The sequence below is a fragment of the Chaetodon auriga genome, chromosome 2, assembly GCF_051107435.1.
Source record: "Chaetodon auriga isolate fChaAug3 chromosome 2, fChaAug3.hap1, whole genome shotgun sequence".
NCBI classification, from domain to species: Eukaryota; Metazoa; Chordata; class Actinopteri; order Chaetodontiformes; family Chaetodontidae; genus Chaetodon; species Chaetodon auriga.
In genome coordinates, this window is record NC_135075.1 from 9,283,258 (window position 1) to 9,298,715 (window position 15,458).

General features: G+C 41.0%; 1 protein-coding gene across 1 annotated transcript in view; it reads right to left on the minus strand.

Moving 5' to 3' along the window:
• cntn3b (contactin 3b) overlaps positions 1-15,053 on the minus strand; it is a 52,982-nt gene extending 37,929 nt beyond the window's left edge. The window contains exons 1-3 of the mRNA XM_076752890.1: positions 14,680-15,053; positions 7,611-7,746; positions 5,333-5,468 (exon numbers count right to left, since the gene is read on the minus strand). Of these exons, the coding sequence (XP_076609005.1) occupies positions 5,333-5,468; positions 7,611-7,665 (191 nt within the window). The 5' untranslated portion in view covers positions 7,666-7,746; positions 14,680-15,053. The remainder of the gene's footprint in view (positions 1-5,332; positions 5,469-7,610; positions 7,747-14,679) is intronic.
• Positions 15,054-15,458: the final 405 nt, after the last annotated feature.

The following is a 15,458-nucleotide window of genomic DNA, read 5'->3' on the forward strand; positions in this document are numbered from 1 at the left end:
TTCTTCAGTCCTCAAAAAGTGATTTAATCTCTCTTTGGTAGAACTGCTCACAACTCATGTCCATGCAAGGATTTTCTTTCTTTCAAGGGGCCGCAAGCCAAACAGCTTCATGAACAACCACAATACAACAGCCTACTCATTTTGAGGAAATTCAGGCAAAAACTGTTACCATAATCAATAAGCAGATTTATACTTGTGGCCAGTTTATTGCTAATGAGCACCAGACATCATAGCAATTTGTTCTCATTTCAAAAATAATAATTCCCTTGCTCCTTTATTGTAATTCCCCCTCAAACACAAACTGGGTGGATAAAAACAGACAGGTGAAGCAGACGGAGCAGAGGTCTTAATGGTAGCACAGCCCAAACTGAATCATATTGAATCCACCACCCCATCAGCCCGAGAGGAGCTTACAGTAAGTCCGACAGAGTCCAGGAGAACAGACCTATTTGCTGCGCTGTGCTGCAGGCGCGGGATGATCTGAGCATGCTCTGAATGAACTCCCCATGACCTTGAGGTTCACATCAATTTTGCATGAGGTCTCCTCATCAAATAGACTGGGGATTGTACTGCAGCACTGGCTCACCTGGATTTCCTTGAGGCCAGACACCCACAGAGACGGCAGTGACCACACAGACCACATACTGTTCACACACACACGCACGCACACACACACACGCACACACACAGGCACACACACACAAGCATAGCTTAGAGCTGATAATGGAAATTCAACTGCTGACCAGGGTACTCTCTACAATTATGTTTAGTGGGTTATTGCTGCTGCTTTTTAATAAATTGATGTTCATTTGGCCTTCAAGCCAAATGTGGCACAATAAATATTCCTAAAACCACACCGTATCGGTGTGTGTGTTTGTGTGTGTGTGTCGGGGTGTTATCTCTGTGTGTGTCTGCTTGAAACCTCCTATGGAATTAGAACAGATATTGTATACAGTACATATGCAAACACATATGTAAATACACACACACACACACACACACACACACACACACAGTTATAAACCTTTAGCAGCGGGCAGAATACCATTTACAATTACAATATAGCCTGGATGATGTTCTTATTCAAATTAAAAGTAAAATAAGTAAATATATTCATTTTCACCAAGTACCAACAGACTAAACAATATAAAGTCCATATATTGACCTTCCAGAAATTCCAAAATTTTGGCTTTATTTAAGACCTCAGGCCTGTCTTCTTCTAGTTTATCCCATTGGTTTTGAGATGATCTCATAAGCCCTACGGTCATAGAATTTTCTCACCCTATAAAAAGACAAGTGACCCTCTCAAAGATAAAAATCGATTGAACAATCTCTAGATTCAGTCCTGTTATCTATCTCTACGCTGGCACTGAATTCATAACAAAAAAAATAAATAAAAAATCGTCTAATCACACCCTCCCAGTTCTATTTATGTCCCTGTTACCCTGTACCGAACAAAGGTAGAGTCATACATCTGCCTGAAGTCACATTACATGCTAGCAGACACCAGCCAGAGTACTTTTTTTTATACCCCCTTTCCAATCACTGCTGTGCCCTTGATCCTGTGTTACAGCAGATTCATAGTAAACACAGTGACAGGTGTATTCATAAAGCACAGCTCTGAGCCCTGGAGTGTGCTCTGGCGCTACACTGGACTATTTGTCAACTGAAGAACTGTCAGCACTCCCGTTTGTATATTCACGGTGTCATCGAGTGAGCAAGGTGGAGCGGCGCGAGGTATTGGAAACAAAATCAGACAGTATGAAACTAACTGGCAAAGGTTACGAGCATAAACACAAATGACTACCTGACATTCTCATTTTATCATGTCTGCTATCTGTACGCTTGTATTTAAATCAACCAGGGAGAGTTTTAAAGCTTGAACAGTTTATTAAACGCCTTATCCACCGCCATATCACCGTTAGATAGCACCAGTGTGTAATTTTATCTGTATTACAAGATAAAATCACACAGTTTTTCTTTTATATTTTAGGGATTTCCACTCACTATATACATTATGTAGCCACATCTTGATATAGATAAATTCCTCTGTGCTAGAGCTACATTATCTGCCACTACCTTCATTACTTTGAACATGAACAATGTAGTTTATTCTGGCTACATACATACACTGTCCTGCTGCTGTAAATACTCATTATTAGAGTAGAGAAAGTGTTCTGCTGCAAAAAATAGTCCCCAGCAAATGCAATACTCTCATGTTTGGGAATTTTTGTGTGCATTCTGACAACTTTATTTGGTACAGAAATGAACATAAACATTCTATTTTTGACTTTTATTTCGAAAAGCAGGTAGCGTAATATAATATGTAATTACCCTCAGCATTTCAACATATTATCTGAATATGTTTATGACACAAATAAACAACTACTGTCACAGCACTGTTTTACCCGGTATTGTTACATACTATGCTATGGCTCATTGCAGCTGTGCTGGAAATCTGTTGCATGGTATATTTGGCCACTGTCCACTGGATTCAGGTAATATCTGAATAACAGTTTAATTATTGGCATTTTACACTGTACGCAGCAACAAATCTGAAACACTCGAGAGAACGCAAAAGAACTGACAGACCCAGCGCTACAGTGGCTCTCCAGCAAGGGTTAACGTCATCTTCTCTGACAAATTCAATATTGTGTGACCCAATTTTTTCTATGGATATTAAACGAAATGGATGAATTTTTCTTAATAGCTGCAGTAAGTGAGGAAATTAAGTGTGGAGCTCTGAATATAATACCCCCTCACTTGGCATATCTAATTATACAAATACTGTTCATTTGCAGGGTCTAGTCCCATGCATAGTTTGCAGACTGCGGTGAAAGTCACAGCATGACCACTTCCTAAAGGCATTTTTTTCAGGCTGCTTAGGACATTTTGAGGTTCTAATTTCAGTGTTTGAAATTGCCAAGAATTTATTCTCTCTATTTTATCATCAGGACAAAACAGTCCTCTCCTTGCCCGAAGGGAAACAAGTCAAGGACAATCAGTGTCAGAAACACTGATGCAACCCAAATAAAGTCAAAATTTTATTCTATATTTTGAGGAGGGATGACTCTATCCTCAAAGTAAAATTAATGGTCGGAATTGAGTGTCTTTAAAAGCATTATCAGAAATGTCAGTCCACAGTGGTGAGAGTTTGCTCACTCAAACATCAATTCTTCCTTTTAAACCTGGTTTCAGATTTTTTTTTATCCATAATTGAGGGCACTGACTTCAAACAGTAAAACTTCTGACCTAGATGAATATTGCCAGAGAGATATATGTGTTGTTTTGTACTACAAACAGGAGCTGAGTGCTTCGAAATGGAGGAAAATCAACGAACTTCAGGTGCTGCAGCCCTGAGAAAACACTAGAAATAGACAAAGCAAGAGATGAGTTACACAAGGCTCACTAGAGAGGCAGGATGAAGTTAAATAATAGGTTTATATAAAATCAGAGCAATAGAAAAGGGTCAGAAAAATTAGATTGATCTCTTTAAGATGTAGATGGTCTATATTTTGTAGTTTGTTTCAACTAAAGAACAAATATTAAGGTTTTAATAAACAACCATATACTGCAGTGCATCACATTATTTCAAAATTTAAAATCAAAGAACTTAATGCTGCCAGTTTGTTTGTTTGTTTGTTTCTGGTCACTGAAGGTCAGAACTCCACAACAAGCTAAACATCACATGCTAGACCAGTTATTCCCTCGTAAAGTTGCTATGGCTAATGTGTTAGCAGCTAATTTGTTAGCAAACTATTGCTTATTTACACATCCATCAGATATGGAGCAACTCTGACATTCAGTTGGAGGTGTGGTCCTGTGACCTGAGAAATTAAAGTCTAAAACTGACCTTTAGCATTCAGTGAAGCAAAATTTCCTATAAGGATAAGGAAAACTCCCCTCAGAGAAACCAACCGCAGGAAGAGCAACAGAGGAAGGATCCTTCTTCCAGGACGGAAGTGGGATCACTATGTTCACTAGCTGGTTGCTAATGTTGTTTGTCTGCCATCTGGTGCTGGGCAAGTAGCCTGAAGTCCATTTATCAGAGCTTTTTTTGCTAAAAACAGCTGCCTTCTGCTGCTGGACCCATGGTTGTTGAAAGCAGTGGGACTAAACCAAAACAATAAAAGTTGCAGGATATAAAACAAAAATGAGGTTTAGGACACTAAAACACTCCATAAAGCAAAAGGAAAAGGAGAGTTGGCCATGAATCTCTGTGGGTTTGTCATGACGAGCTTGTCCTTTCACATTCCACACAGTCATTTCATCCACCGTTCATATAAAATATTGATTGCTGCAGCTTTGATATGTGGCTAGCATGTCACACTATAATAGCGATAATCCGTGCATAACTGCTCTTGTAATATTACGTGCTTGCTCAGCTGGAGAAACAGTTGCAGATCATACTGACAACAACAGCGTTTCCCACTATTGCGTTAACTCCACAAAGGACCCGAAAGAGAAAACCTCTTCAACAACATCACTGAACGCCACAGTGTTTTAAGTTGGGGGTGAAATAATGCAAGTGATGGTTTCAGCTTCATCTCGGGATAGCTCAGGCTGCACAACAAGTATAATGATACCCTCCGTTGCTGTGCCCGGGCCATGTTTTCAGCGCAGACACATTATAGGAAATGTAAGCATTTAACAGAATGTCACTCACAAGGTTATTGCCTCTCTACCCTGCTTGCTGTGCATCTACATGGTGCTGACCAAGCTCCGAAACACAATCTACCGCAAAAAACATCGCCAGCTGCCATTTTCAGGCAGGCTCTCTGCACCGCAAGGAAATAGCCAGGGAGCTATCAAAGGATCTGTAGTGCAAATGAGTCACTGGGATCTCCTTTTCTCCCCTAATGATTCCTTAAGCTGCGCACCATGTTATAAATTATCAGCTTTAGGCGTACAGTGGCTTAAATCTTATCATTAATAAAGTTAACCTCACTCGTATCTGAGGAGTTGGCATATTCATCAACCACATCAATCTGACTCTAACTCTTCATCATACAGTAGCTCAGGCTGAAAATAGATAAGCTTTGTTCAATTAGAAACTGATGCTCAATTAAGCAGTTGCTCTTTGAAGCCTGTCTTTTAGTTGGATCGTGCATAATCTCTCTCTCGAGCATTTATGTCCAGAAAACATTCTTTAACAAATCAATAGCAATCAACGCTATCGGTACCCTCTTTGATTTCTGTGGAAGCAGCAATGAAGATTCACAAGCAATTAAACAGCCATGGATTTTCAGCATGGGATGTGGATGTCGAGTCAAAGTGGGTAGACAGTTGAGCCGAGGCTTGTGGGGAATGTAACTTTGATGTGGTAATTTACCTGTACTGTGGAGGAGGGCTGCCTTCTGCCTCGCACGTGATGGTAGCCTGCTGGTCTGGGGAGTTGATCGGTAAAATGAGGTCACTTGGCTCCGTCCTCCATCTTGGCCCTTGAAATATGACATCCTCTGTACAGGCTGTGGAAAGGGGAGAAAGTCTATAGTAGTACAAGCCAGGAAAATTGCCTCTTTGACCTTAAGAGAAAATACTGGAAGAACAAAGCAGAAGCACAGACAATGTAAGGAAAAATAGTTTATCTTGTTGAAATACAGCGACTTTCTGACACGCAGTGTATACTACTTTTTCAGTATAATGTATATATTGTCTCCTATTCTCTGAACGATGCTTTTTCCAGAGAAAAGCAAAGAAATACAATCTCCAAGACTTGTTGTGTACACCCTTTGCTCCTCTTGCACTAAGTGCAGCCCTTGTTAGGCATTGATTCCCAGTGCTGACATATTCGCCATCTGTTGCACTTTATGCAGCTGCATTTTTTAAATGAACCTGACGCACAAAAACATGGACCATGGTGCCTACGTTTACTCCAATTTTGCACACAGGGTGTGTTTTCCATAGTGTCAGGCCCCACTCCTCAACTTTATCATCATGATAAATCATCATATTGTTGCTATGCTGTCCAAGACATTAATGATCACCCTGCTTTAAAGTTCTTGTGTAAAAATGCAAGTAAATAAAAACATTGGAAGTTTATCTCTTAATGCTTTGATTACTGTGTAAATATTTAGCTGGCTCAGGGATTGGAGAAATTTTAATGCAGTTGCAGAGAGCTCACACATACTGAGTGACAGAATTAAACTGAGATGTTCAGTGTTATTACTCGCCAGGAACAACATCATAATAGCAGATAATAAAGGTTGAGGATTTAAGTTGAGCGCTTAAGTCTGCAATAGTTGTCTGCTGATGTAGAAAGCCAATTTTCACATATTTCCTGAGTAATTAATGATTCCCTGAAAGTGACAGGGCTGATAAATAAAGCAGAGTGAGCTATTTTCAGAAAATCTATGTCATACTACGCATGCACCGGTTAATTGAGGCCATAAGGATGCACTCATCTGCCAGCAGCTTAAAAGGAAAGGATGTGGAACACAATCTGGTACTAAACGAAAGCGGAGTCAACAGACGGCCAGAGTAGGCCTAATTAATATCCTACTGCTAACAGATTGCAGCATGTGGCTAGCAGTACTACACGTGGTTTTATCTGGTGATAATATGTCAAGGAAATCAACATATATTTCACTGTGTGATAAAAGCTATGAAAACAACCATCACTGCAACTTTTGGTGGCTGTTCAGAAATACGGAGTCATAAGTTAGATTTAGCTTCTGCTTCATTCACATCACACTTTAATCAGCCTCTCTCTAATGTGAATTTGAATAAAATGCCATTCAGGCTAACATTTAAGCTGTCAGTGTATTTTGTGAAGTCCCAGACAATAGAGCCAGACAATGTGTCGCTTCAGATGTTCAAATGATTGTTATCAGCTGTAGTGATTTTAGAGGGTTTCCAAGTGTATGAACACAACGCCGAATAAGAACTAGCACCTTAGGCAGCAACCAAGGCCCTGTTAAAAACACTTGTCCGCTAGGAAGGTGAGACAGCTTGGATCTTGCTCCCTTGAGTACTGGGTGTGAATTACCCATGAGCCAATTTGAATAACATTCATTGGGATTTACAATGTCATTTGAACAAGGGTTGACATTCTGGTAGAGTGTCTGTGCTTCTCCTGCTCAAATCCCTGGTGGCCTCACAAGGGCAGAATGAGGCACAGTGGCAAGTAGATTGTGCTAAAATGCAGGGCTGGATTCATTGCATGGATCCTGATAATGATCTGGACAGGCCATAAACAGGAATGGGATCGGACTCCCAGCTGTCCCTGATAGTGTACTGTAAATGTGCGGCAGGACACAGCTCGAGGCGCCGGTGAAGGACATCATGCTGGAACGCTGTACATGTAATGACTGCAACTTAATCAGTGCGAGCTTTTTGCTTGAGAAAATGAGATTCCTGACATTATTTATAACATTAATGGATCGAACTCCATATATTTATAAACACTGTGAAGAATGAAATGGTATTCATAACCTCACAAGCATGCATTTAGTCTGTGTGATTATAGAACAACACAAAATACAACAGCAGTAGCACTCTACTGTAATTAATATGCATTAGAAAACCATTTATTCAATGAGATGTTGTCAAGACATAAACCACAACAAGTGCAGTGAGACTCAGCCATAGTATGTGTTAAAATGTCTTACCTGCAAGGCATCCAGTGATTGATAGCAGAACAATTTGTTTCCATGGTGACATCATGTTGAGTTGCCGAGGGTTAATAAGACTCTCATCCAATTGCTTGTGAATGGAATTCTCTCCCTTGAATACAAGAATTTTAATCTGAAGGGAAAGTAATTATGGATGTTATTAAAATATGACATTTTGATCCAAATACGACAAGCATTCATCAGCAAAACACATGATTATAGAACTGCTAAGTTACATAATTCGTTCTTGTTATTTAGCAGTTATGGTGAGCGAAGAGAAAGTGAATCTTGAGGAACTGAGAGGCGACGGGGGCAGAAACAGCAGCAGACAAAAACCTGAGGACACAACCCACCAGTGCAATTTTCAGGTGCCACAGAAGAAGAAACATCTGCTAAATGAGTATGTTTTCTTCTACCGTGTGTGTTTCTCATGCCGCCTAACAAGCAATTCTGCAGCTTTAAAGAGAAGTGGGGAAGGAAATGATTGACCTCAAAAGATAGAGTACTTCTCTCTCCGTATTTGACTATTAATAGGAGCTGGCAGACTGTGTACCAGCACTCCACAAAATGCCACTTCATTCTTTAACAAAGGGTTTGGTGGAAGGCTGAATGTGAGCAAAGTGACTGTTTTTGATTTTATATCCATGCATCATTCCCTTAGATCAACCGAAATGCAAGAGGGCCATATACTAAGGCAATAAAAGTGGTACGTTTCATTGTCAGCTATTAGCGTTGGCTGACACAACAATATATACTGTTAGAGGACAGAAATTTGTCAACTTAGAACTTTTGTACCAGGGTATTTATCTCTTTAAAAGGGCACTCCAACAATTTTACACATCAAGATCAGTTTACTAGCTGAGGGAAGCAGTGCTCAGCATGGGAAAATAGATGTATGTCCTTTGTGTGCTATGGAGGAGCTTTGTCATGTCTGAGACAATGGCTGACTATGTCATGAGCATTACTGTCATCAGGAGAATACAGTGTCGGGCAGTCACAGTGGAATGCACTACAGCTACGAAATTAGTGCTGTCAGTAACACGTAGTGTAAGGAATCACATTTTAAAATTCAGTAATTACAGCGCAGTAACAAATCTCTGTAACGCTGCCTCTTTGACATTTTGGGGGTGGGCTTGTTTCGCTGTTTAACCAGGAGTTGGGCTGGACAGTTAATATCATTTTAGAGAGGTTTTAAGTCAGGACAGGAGCTGGAGGCAGGAAGGCATCTCGTCTCTGCCCAAAGTGGAGGAATATGCCTTAAAGGTACAAAACTTCAAAATTGTCTATTTACATTTTGAGTCTTCTTAACAAGCTGGCAAGCCTCTAGTATGCCTACATTCAGGAGGTGCCAGGTTTGTTCAGAGCTGGAGGGTGTGTGAACTAGCAGCTACACTGTGAGGACGGGACTTTAAGTGCTACTTGCAGTGACCAGAGTTAAGCTAGCTGTTGGTCAAACAATGTTCAGGAAAAACAGATGGCTGTCACTTTTTATTCCAAACTCACACCACCATCTGACAAGAGAATCTGTGATGATCTGTTCCAGTTCACTCTTACCCGTTGCAGACCCTGTTGCTCTTTCAGTGAACCGGCCTATTTGATGTTCTTGTCGTAAACACAGAAAGACGCGCTGAACATTTTGAATTCAACACTACAGTGGGGAAAAAACGTGGACTAAGTTAAAGATGATAATTTTGTAAATTGCAGCTGTCTTGGATTCAGGCAGATGGGGGGATAGCAAACTGGTGGACGATCATTTCAGTGGACGAGAGCAGGACGGGAAAATGACTTGATTCCAGCAAAGAATACAGCAACCCTAATGGTGGACAGCATTTCCATAAAAAGTTAAAATCTTTCAACCTTCTGCAGCCATTCAAGACTGAATTTACAACTAGATGTTACGTAGCTCCCTCACACAAAGAGAAAATGCGCGATGACAATGAGAACAAAGAGAAACTAATAGTGAATAATCACTCATCTGATAATAAATGTATTAATAATGCTTTGGAAACAATACAACATCACCGTAGTAACATATCATGATCATGTGTGTTTCATTTTGCCATCCTGCCCTTCTGTAGGGTTTTTTAGTTTTCCCATGGTATGGAGCTTTGCATCAGTAGCCGTGTTTCCATCAATGTATTTTCTGCATGTTTTGAAGTGTCACATTACAAAAGACTGATGTAACGATAAAATTAGAAAGAAGAAGAAGAAGCTGTTTCCTCAGATTAAAAGATCTCTTCATCACTCCACCCAGATCTGATCTAACCTTCCTTACGTTAATATATGAAACAAAGTGAAATGTCAGATTTCCATCAAGTTTTCTGCATTTTTTTTTTTTTTTTTTTGCTGTTTAAGGTTTGACTGATGCTCTTTTAATTACATTATCTTGTTGTACCTTCATCTTCTGCAATAATGATTTTGCAGCTGGAGAACTGGCACCACATACTGCTTATCTCTATGAACTAACTCCTAATAATTGTGTAACAGTAGTAGATGGAAACAAGCATTCATTTGCACTGTCTATTGAAGATTCTCTAAAACTCGGTTCAAATATTTGACACATTTGGATCGTAAGATACTGTTAGCTTACCATTTGAATGAAGCAGCAGAAGAATGACAAATACAAGATAAATTCTACAACATACGCTATTAACCTGCTATGGTTGGGTTGAAATTAATTCAAACAAGCTGCAGCACAAAACATGCTGATGTGTGAATTATATGAAATGGATCCAGTGTTTTGTCAGGATCTCGTGGCCTCTGATGCACCTATGGTTCTCCACCATTGTGGTAATATAATGCTTAATTGCTGGTGTACCCCATTAATATCTCTGGTTATATTGCTGGCAATGTTGCAAAGAATGAGGCAGAGCTGCTTCATAGGGCCATCAATATGATGGTGTGCCTTGATTTAACAGATATTTAAGTGCCTGAACTAGCCAAAATCAGATTTTCCAATCTTTATATCACAGTATTAATCTATCTTGAGATACAATTAGAATGTTAGAGATGATTTTATCGTTCCAGGCGTCTCCCACCCCTGTCACCTATCAGCATCACAAGGACCTACACTCACAGGCTGATCATCCACAAATTGTTGCATCAGATATCCAGTGATCAATGAGCTAAATGGCTATTCAACTTTTCTTATGTGGAGGTGGAACAGAGAGCTCTAAGGCTGTAATTGTAGTATCAGTGGCACAGGAGGGGCTTTGCTCAAGCTCTGACCTACATCACAGTAAGTGGAAACTGATACGCCTCTCAGGATTAAGAATTTAACCCAACCCCTCATCCTTACAACACAACCCTGTTATGCGGATTAACCCAGGGCTATCTTTGGACTTCTTGAAACAGACCTAAGTACTAACCACTCGGTTGTTTCATCAAATTGTAACTGTAGGATTGTGGCGGTGGTTTGACGTATAAATCATGTCTACATAATCTTATGGAGGAGAAAGAAGCAGCATCTATGGGGTGTGTGGGGGAATCATCCTATTTGCCTGATCATAACTTAATGGCCAGTGCTGGCTTAGCTCAACTGTCCTGGTGCCAGTAATTGTTCCTCATCTGGTGTAATTGCAGGCACAGCGAGATTCAGAGTGGATTTCCTGGTGTCTTTCAAAATTTAGGGGGCGTTTTGCCACTCTAAAAATCCATCACATTGGATTACACGGTTTGAGACTCTACTGGAGCAAAAAAATGTGTGCTGCATTTTTCAGTTTGAGTGCAGTATTAACCGCCATCCACTTTCTGGAGGATCCGACTTCGTCATCCCAGCCCATCAGTCCAAAAAGCTTCAAGATCCTGAGAGGAAAATCTCCTCGAAAAGACTTTCTCTGCAAGTTGGGTGTAACACAGTTCATGGCACAGTGTCTCTGCTGATATGATGGATGTTTGTCCCTGGGCACAGCTTCATTCTGCAGTCTGTAAAACATACAGTGACATTTTCCTTCTTGAGCGTTTTCTTCATGGGTTTCTTTCTGAATAAATGGTTCATTAAAAGGCCCAAAAGATGTTCATTCTTGCAGCCATTGTGTGGGAAGGGTGTGTCACTCTGCCTTGAAGAATTTCTTTTTCAGTGGACAGATTTTCAGTCGTTCTTGGTGGAGAACTTAAGTGTCTCATGATGCTCCACAAGCCATTTCATAGCTGCTATATTTGAAGAAAGAACTGTATCACTTTTGACCTTCAAAAAGCTGCACCAGTGTCAAACCTTACAGAGCTGCATATGAGCTGCAGCTTTAGCAAATCCAAAAGAAAAAGAACAAAACAAACTCTGGACGCTGAGAAAACTGGAAAAAAAAAAAAAAAAACTGTCTGGGCTTTGAAGGTGAGATGGCATTTTCTCTCTTCAGCTTTCTCAACTGAAATGATGAGCAAAAGATTGCTCTGCCAAATGTAATGAGGCATCACACTTTCACCTCCACAGAAGCTAAACGTAATGGAAGTCATTGGCTAAACGCATTCCAGAGTAAATGAGATGACTTCTTGGTTAGTGGGGCTGTTGTTTGGCACATAATTGATAGGAAAGGTGGTTAAAGGCATCCATTTCCCCCCTGAGGGCAGTATAATTGCAAAAGAATCTAATAAGGGAGGGAGGAAAGGAGAGAGTTTCTATCACAGGGGTGTGCACGCTCAAGGTCTGTATTCAGATCACAGGCGATACACAGAGCTGGGAGATCCAGATACATCTGATCATGCAACCCCACCCTTCACCCCCCCACTCTGCCGAAATTGAATGAATTCTCGCTACAGTACAAGATGCATTCATTTCCACAAAGTTATTGTCTTTATGACTATCTGCTGCCATCTCCATTAAATTAGTCAGCAAGACAACCTGGGAGACAAGGATCTGCCACCAGAGACGGACTCCATCTGAACACACAGCTGCTCTGTGCTTTAGCAAATGACTGAAGAATTCCCGATCAACAGTGCACTGATGCCTCCTAATTTACTCTGACTGACTGAAGACCTGCACAAGTCTATTTTACATGAGCCAGGGAGGATAACAAAAAAAAAAAAGTGGCATGATTAACAAATAAAAGCAAAGCTTAATGTCTGTATTTCATGGCTAAGGCTACTGCAAAATACTTGTGAAATGAAAAGGGGAAGCAGAGTATGAGTAATTGTTTGTTATTGATTGCACCATAACTTTTACATTATCGAAGGTGAGTGAGTAATGCGTCCTATGGCAAATTATGCAATACGGTTTCAAATAAAAAGGCATTTCATGTAATTGCCCCCCCACCATCCATCTCAACAGCTGTTACATTAACATTCATGAAAGAATTGGTTGAATGCATATTCTCTCCTGAGATGTTTCTTCCGTTTCATTTCAAGCACATCCTCGCAGGCTAAAAGACAGTAACCACTTCACATGTGTGACTGACACGGTGCATGTATGAACAGGACAGCATGATTGGAACTGAGGGTCAGGTCACATTTGAATGCTGCAGGACAACACAGCAATGGATTAAAAAAGGGAGCTCCGTGTAAATAAATATTAAATCTAAATATTAAGTGAAAAGCAGGGACATATATTCAGTATGAGGACTTTCAAATGAAACATAAAAAAAATGGAATTTCACACGCGCTTCTGACCTCTTCTGAGATTTTTTTTTCTTCACATATCAAATATCTGTTTACCACAGTCAGACTAAACATCTGGGCAGGACCCTCTGCAGACAATATACAGCTGTGTATATTCATGCGAAAAATCTCTGAATCCCTGGAAGACAGCAGGACGCCCCCAGTGACTCCTTTCAGTGTTAAACACGGCTGCATCCCTCAGCTGCTGCCTAACACAGGGGCAGGAGAGTAAGTGCACTTAAAGGAGAGGGGAGCAGCGATTCATTTCTCAACCCCATCATCAGCCAGGCACATCCCCAGACCCTCACCCCAGATACAGCCTCAAACACTAGATACAGCCTCAGACACATGACTGGGGGTCAAGGATGGAGAGCAGTAGACACTCAGGAGTGCTCTTTACAATTTTTTTTTCATGCTATTTAATCCATTTCACTGGCTTCCCTAACACGAAACTGGCGGTACAATGTTATTGCCAATCTGCTTCAATCAAAAAGGGATTTTTCATCCCTGCACTGCCATGCTGGAAATTGCTGCGTTATAGAATAATTCACTGCACGGCTTCAAAGACATGTTTCACCTCTCATTTGGCTATTGCTCAAAATATGTGCAAAGGATCTATAAATAAACATGAATAGAGGGGAGAGCGATTACAATCCCTGCTGAATAGTAGGATACTTTGAAGATGGAGCAGGCTGAGCATTTTTCTCGCACTGTTGTTGGGTCTCTCCTTTTGCAGTCTGGGTGGGAAAAAGAACACTTGTGTGCAGACCACTGGTGGCCAAACATTTGGTTTTCCAGAAAAATGAGTGAAGCTGAGCTGTTGCCTTCGTTTCTCTAAAAACACTCTCCTGCAGGCGGCAACTATCTTAATCCTGTGAAATGTTTGTAGAAGTACGCTGTACAAACATCAGAAAATCATGATGTCAGTTGGCATACAGATACAATTCACCAACATAAAATCACAATGGAAAAAAAAAAAACCCTCACCCTTTTCCTCTGCAGGGACAGGAATAATTGCTTTAAACAAGTTAGAGAGGGAGCTTTTCTCCAGGCAACGGTCCTGATGCTGTTTCTCTGTGTGACTGAGCAGAGCAGCACCATATGGACTTTGTCCTAGATGAGGGAAATGAGCCCCAACAGTAGAAATCCCAGTAGGACCATCCAAACCATTTGGGGCTCGTCTAGAAAGGCAGTCATCAACATCATGCATGTGTGACTACTATCAGCACGCACACTCAGTCTCTGTGCTCCTTTCTCAGATTATACTAAATTAGATAAAGACATCTCTCGGCACGGGGGCACGGCTCACTAGGTTGTATCATTTTTGCTCTGAGTCAAATGAAGTTGCATTCGCTGTTATTTTTCTGCAAAGGAAAGGCTGCAAACTTAGCGGCACACAGTTCCGTCCACATTAATATTAAAAGGCAGGGAAATAACGTGCAAATACGGCAAAAATGATTTCTGACCGGATACTCACTTCTTCTAGGATGCAATTTTTTTCCTCTTCATTAAACTGCTTTGATTGTAATTCCAGTATCCGTCGGATGTGCTCTTTCAGGCTCTAGTGAGCGGGTAACATTTCTCACAGCAACTCTTGTCCTCTCAGCAGCCAAAGAGGAGGTTGTTCTGTGCTCCAGCAGTTTAAATTCTGCTCCGTCTAAGTGCGTCTCTCGGTCTTAAAGGATGGGACTAACAGTAACCTCTACCTCGGTAAATTCCACAGTCAGTGAGTTTGCAGGCTGAGGAAGATGCGCGCTACGCCGGGATGATCCTCGACCTCCTCGTATTACACTCCACAAGATGCTGCCAAGACGCAGAGAGGACAGCGGTGCCTCTGAGCGGAGACTCACGTTGTGCGCATCCCCGGGCTCTGCTCTCTTTGTGCGCAGGAAGAAGCGCCCACTGGTGACGCGTGAAAACACCCATCGCACTTCGCAGCACAGTAATGCGCCACCAGCTTGTGGGCACCTGCCATTCCTCTGCTTAAGTGAGTGCATATTTGATCTCTGGATATTTACGTTATAAAGACAACAGATGAGGTGGAAATTTCCAGAAATGTTTTGGGAATTATAAGCTTTTCTGTTTAAACATGAGAGGAAGCGCTTGGGAGACCATTATGAAGACGAACTAAAACTGATCATTTATCACAATAACCAAACTGCCTGATGCCTGATCTTGGCTAGTTCGTTTTTTATTTTTATTTTTTTTCTAGTGTATTGGTGGTAAATGGATGCAGGGATTCTGCAGTAGATGCAG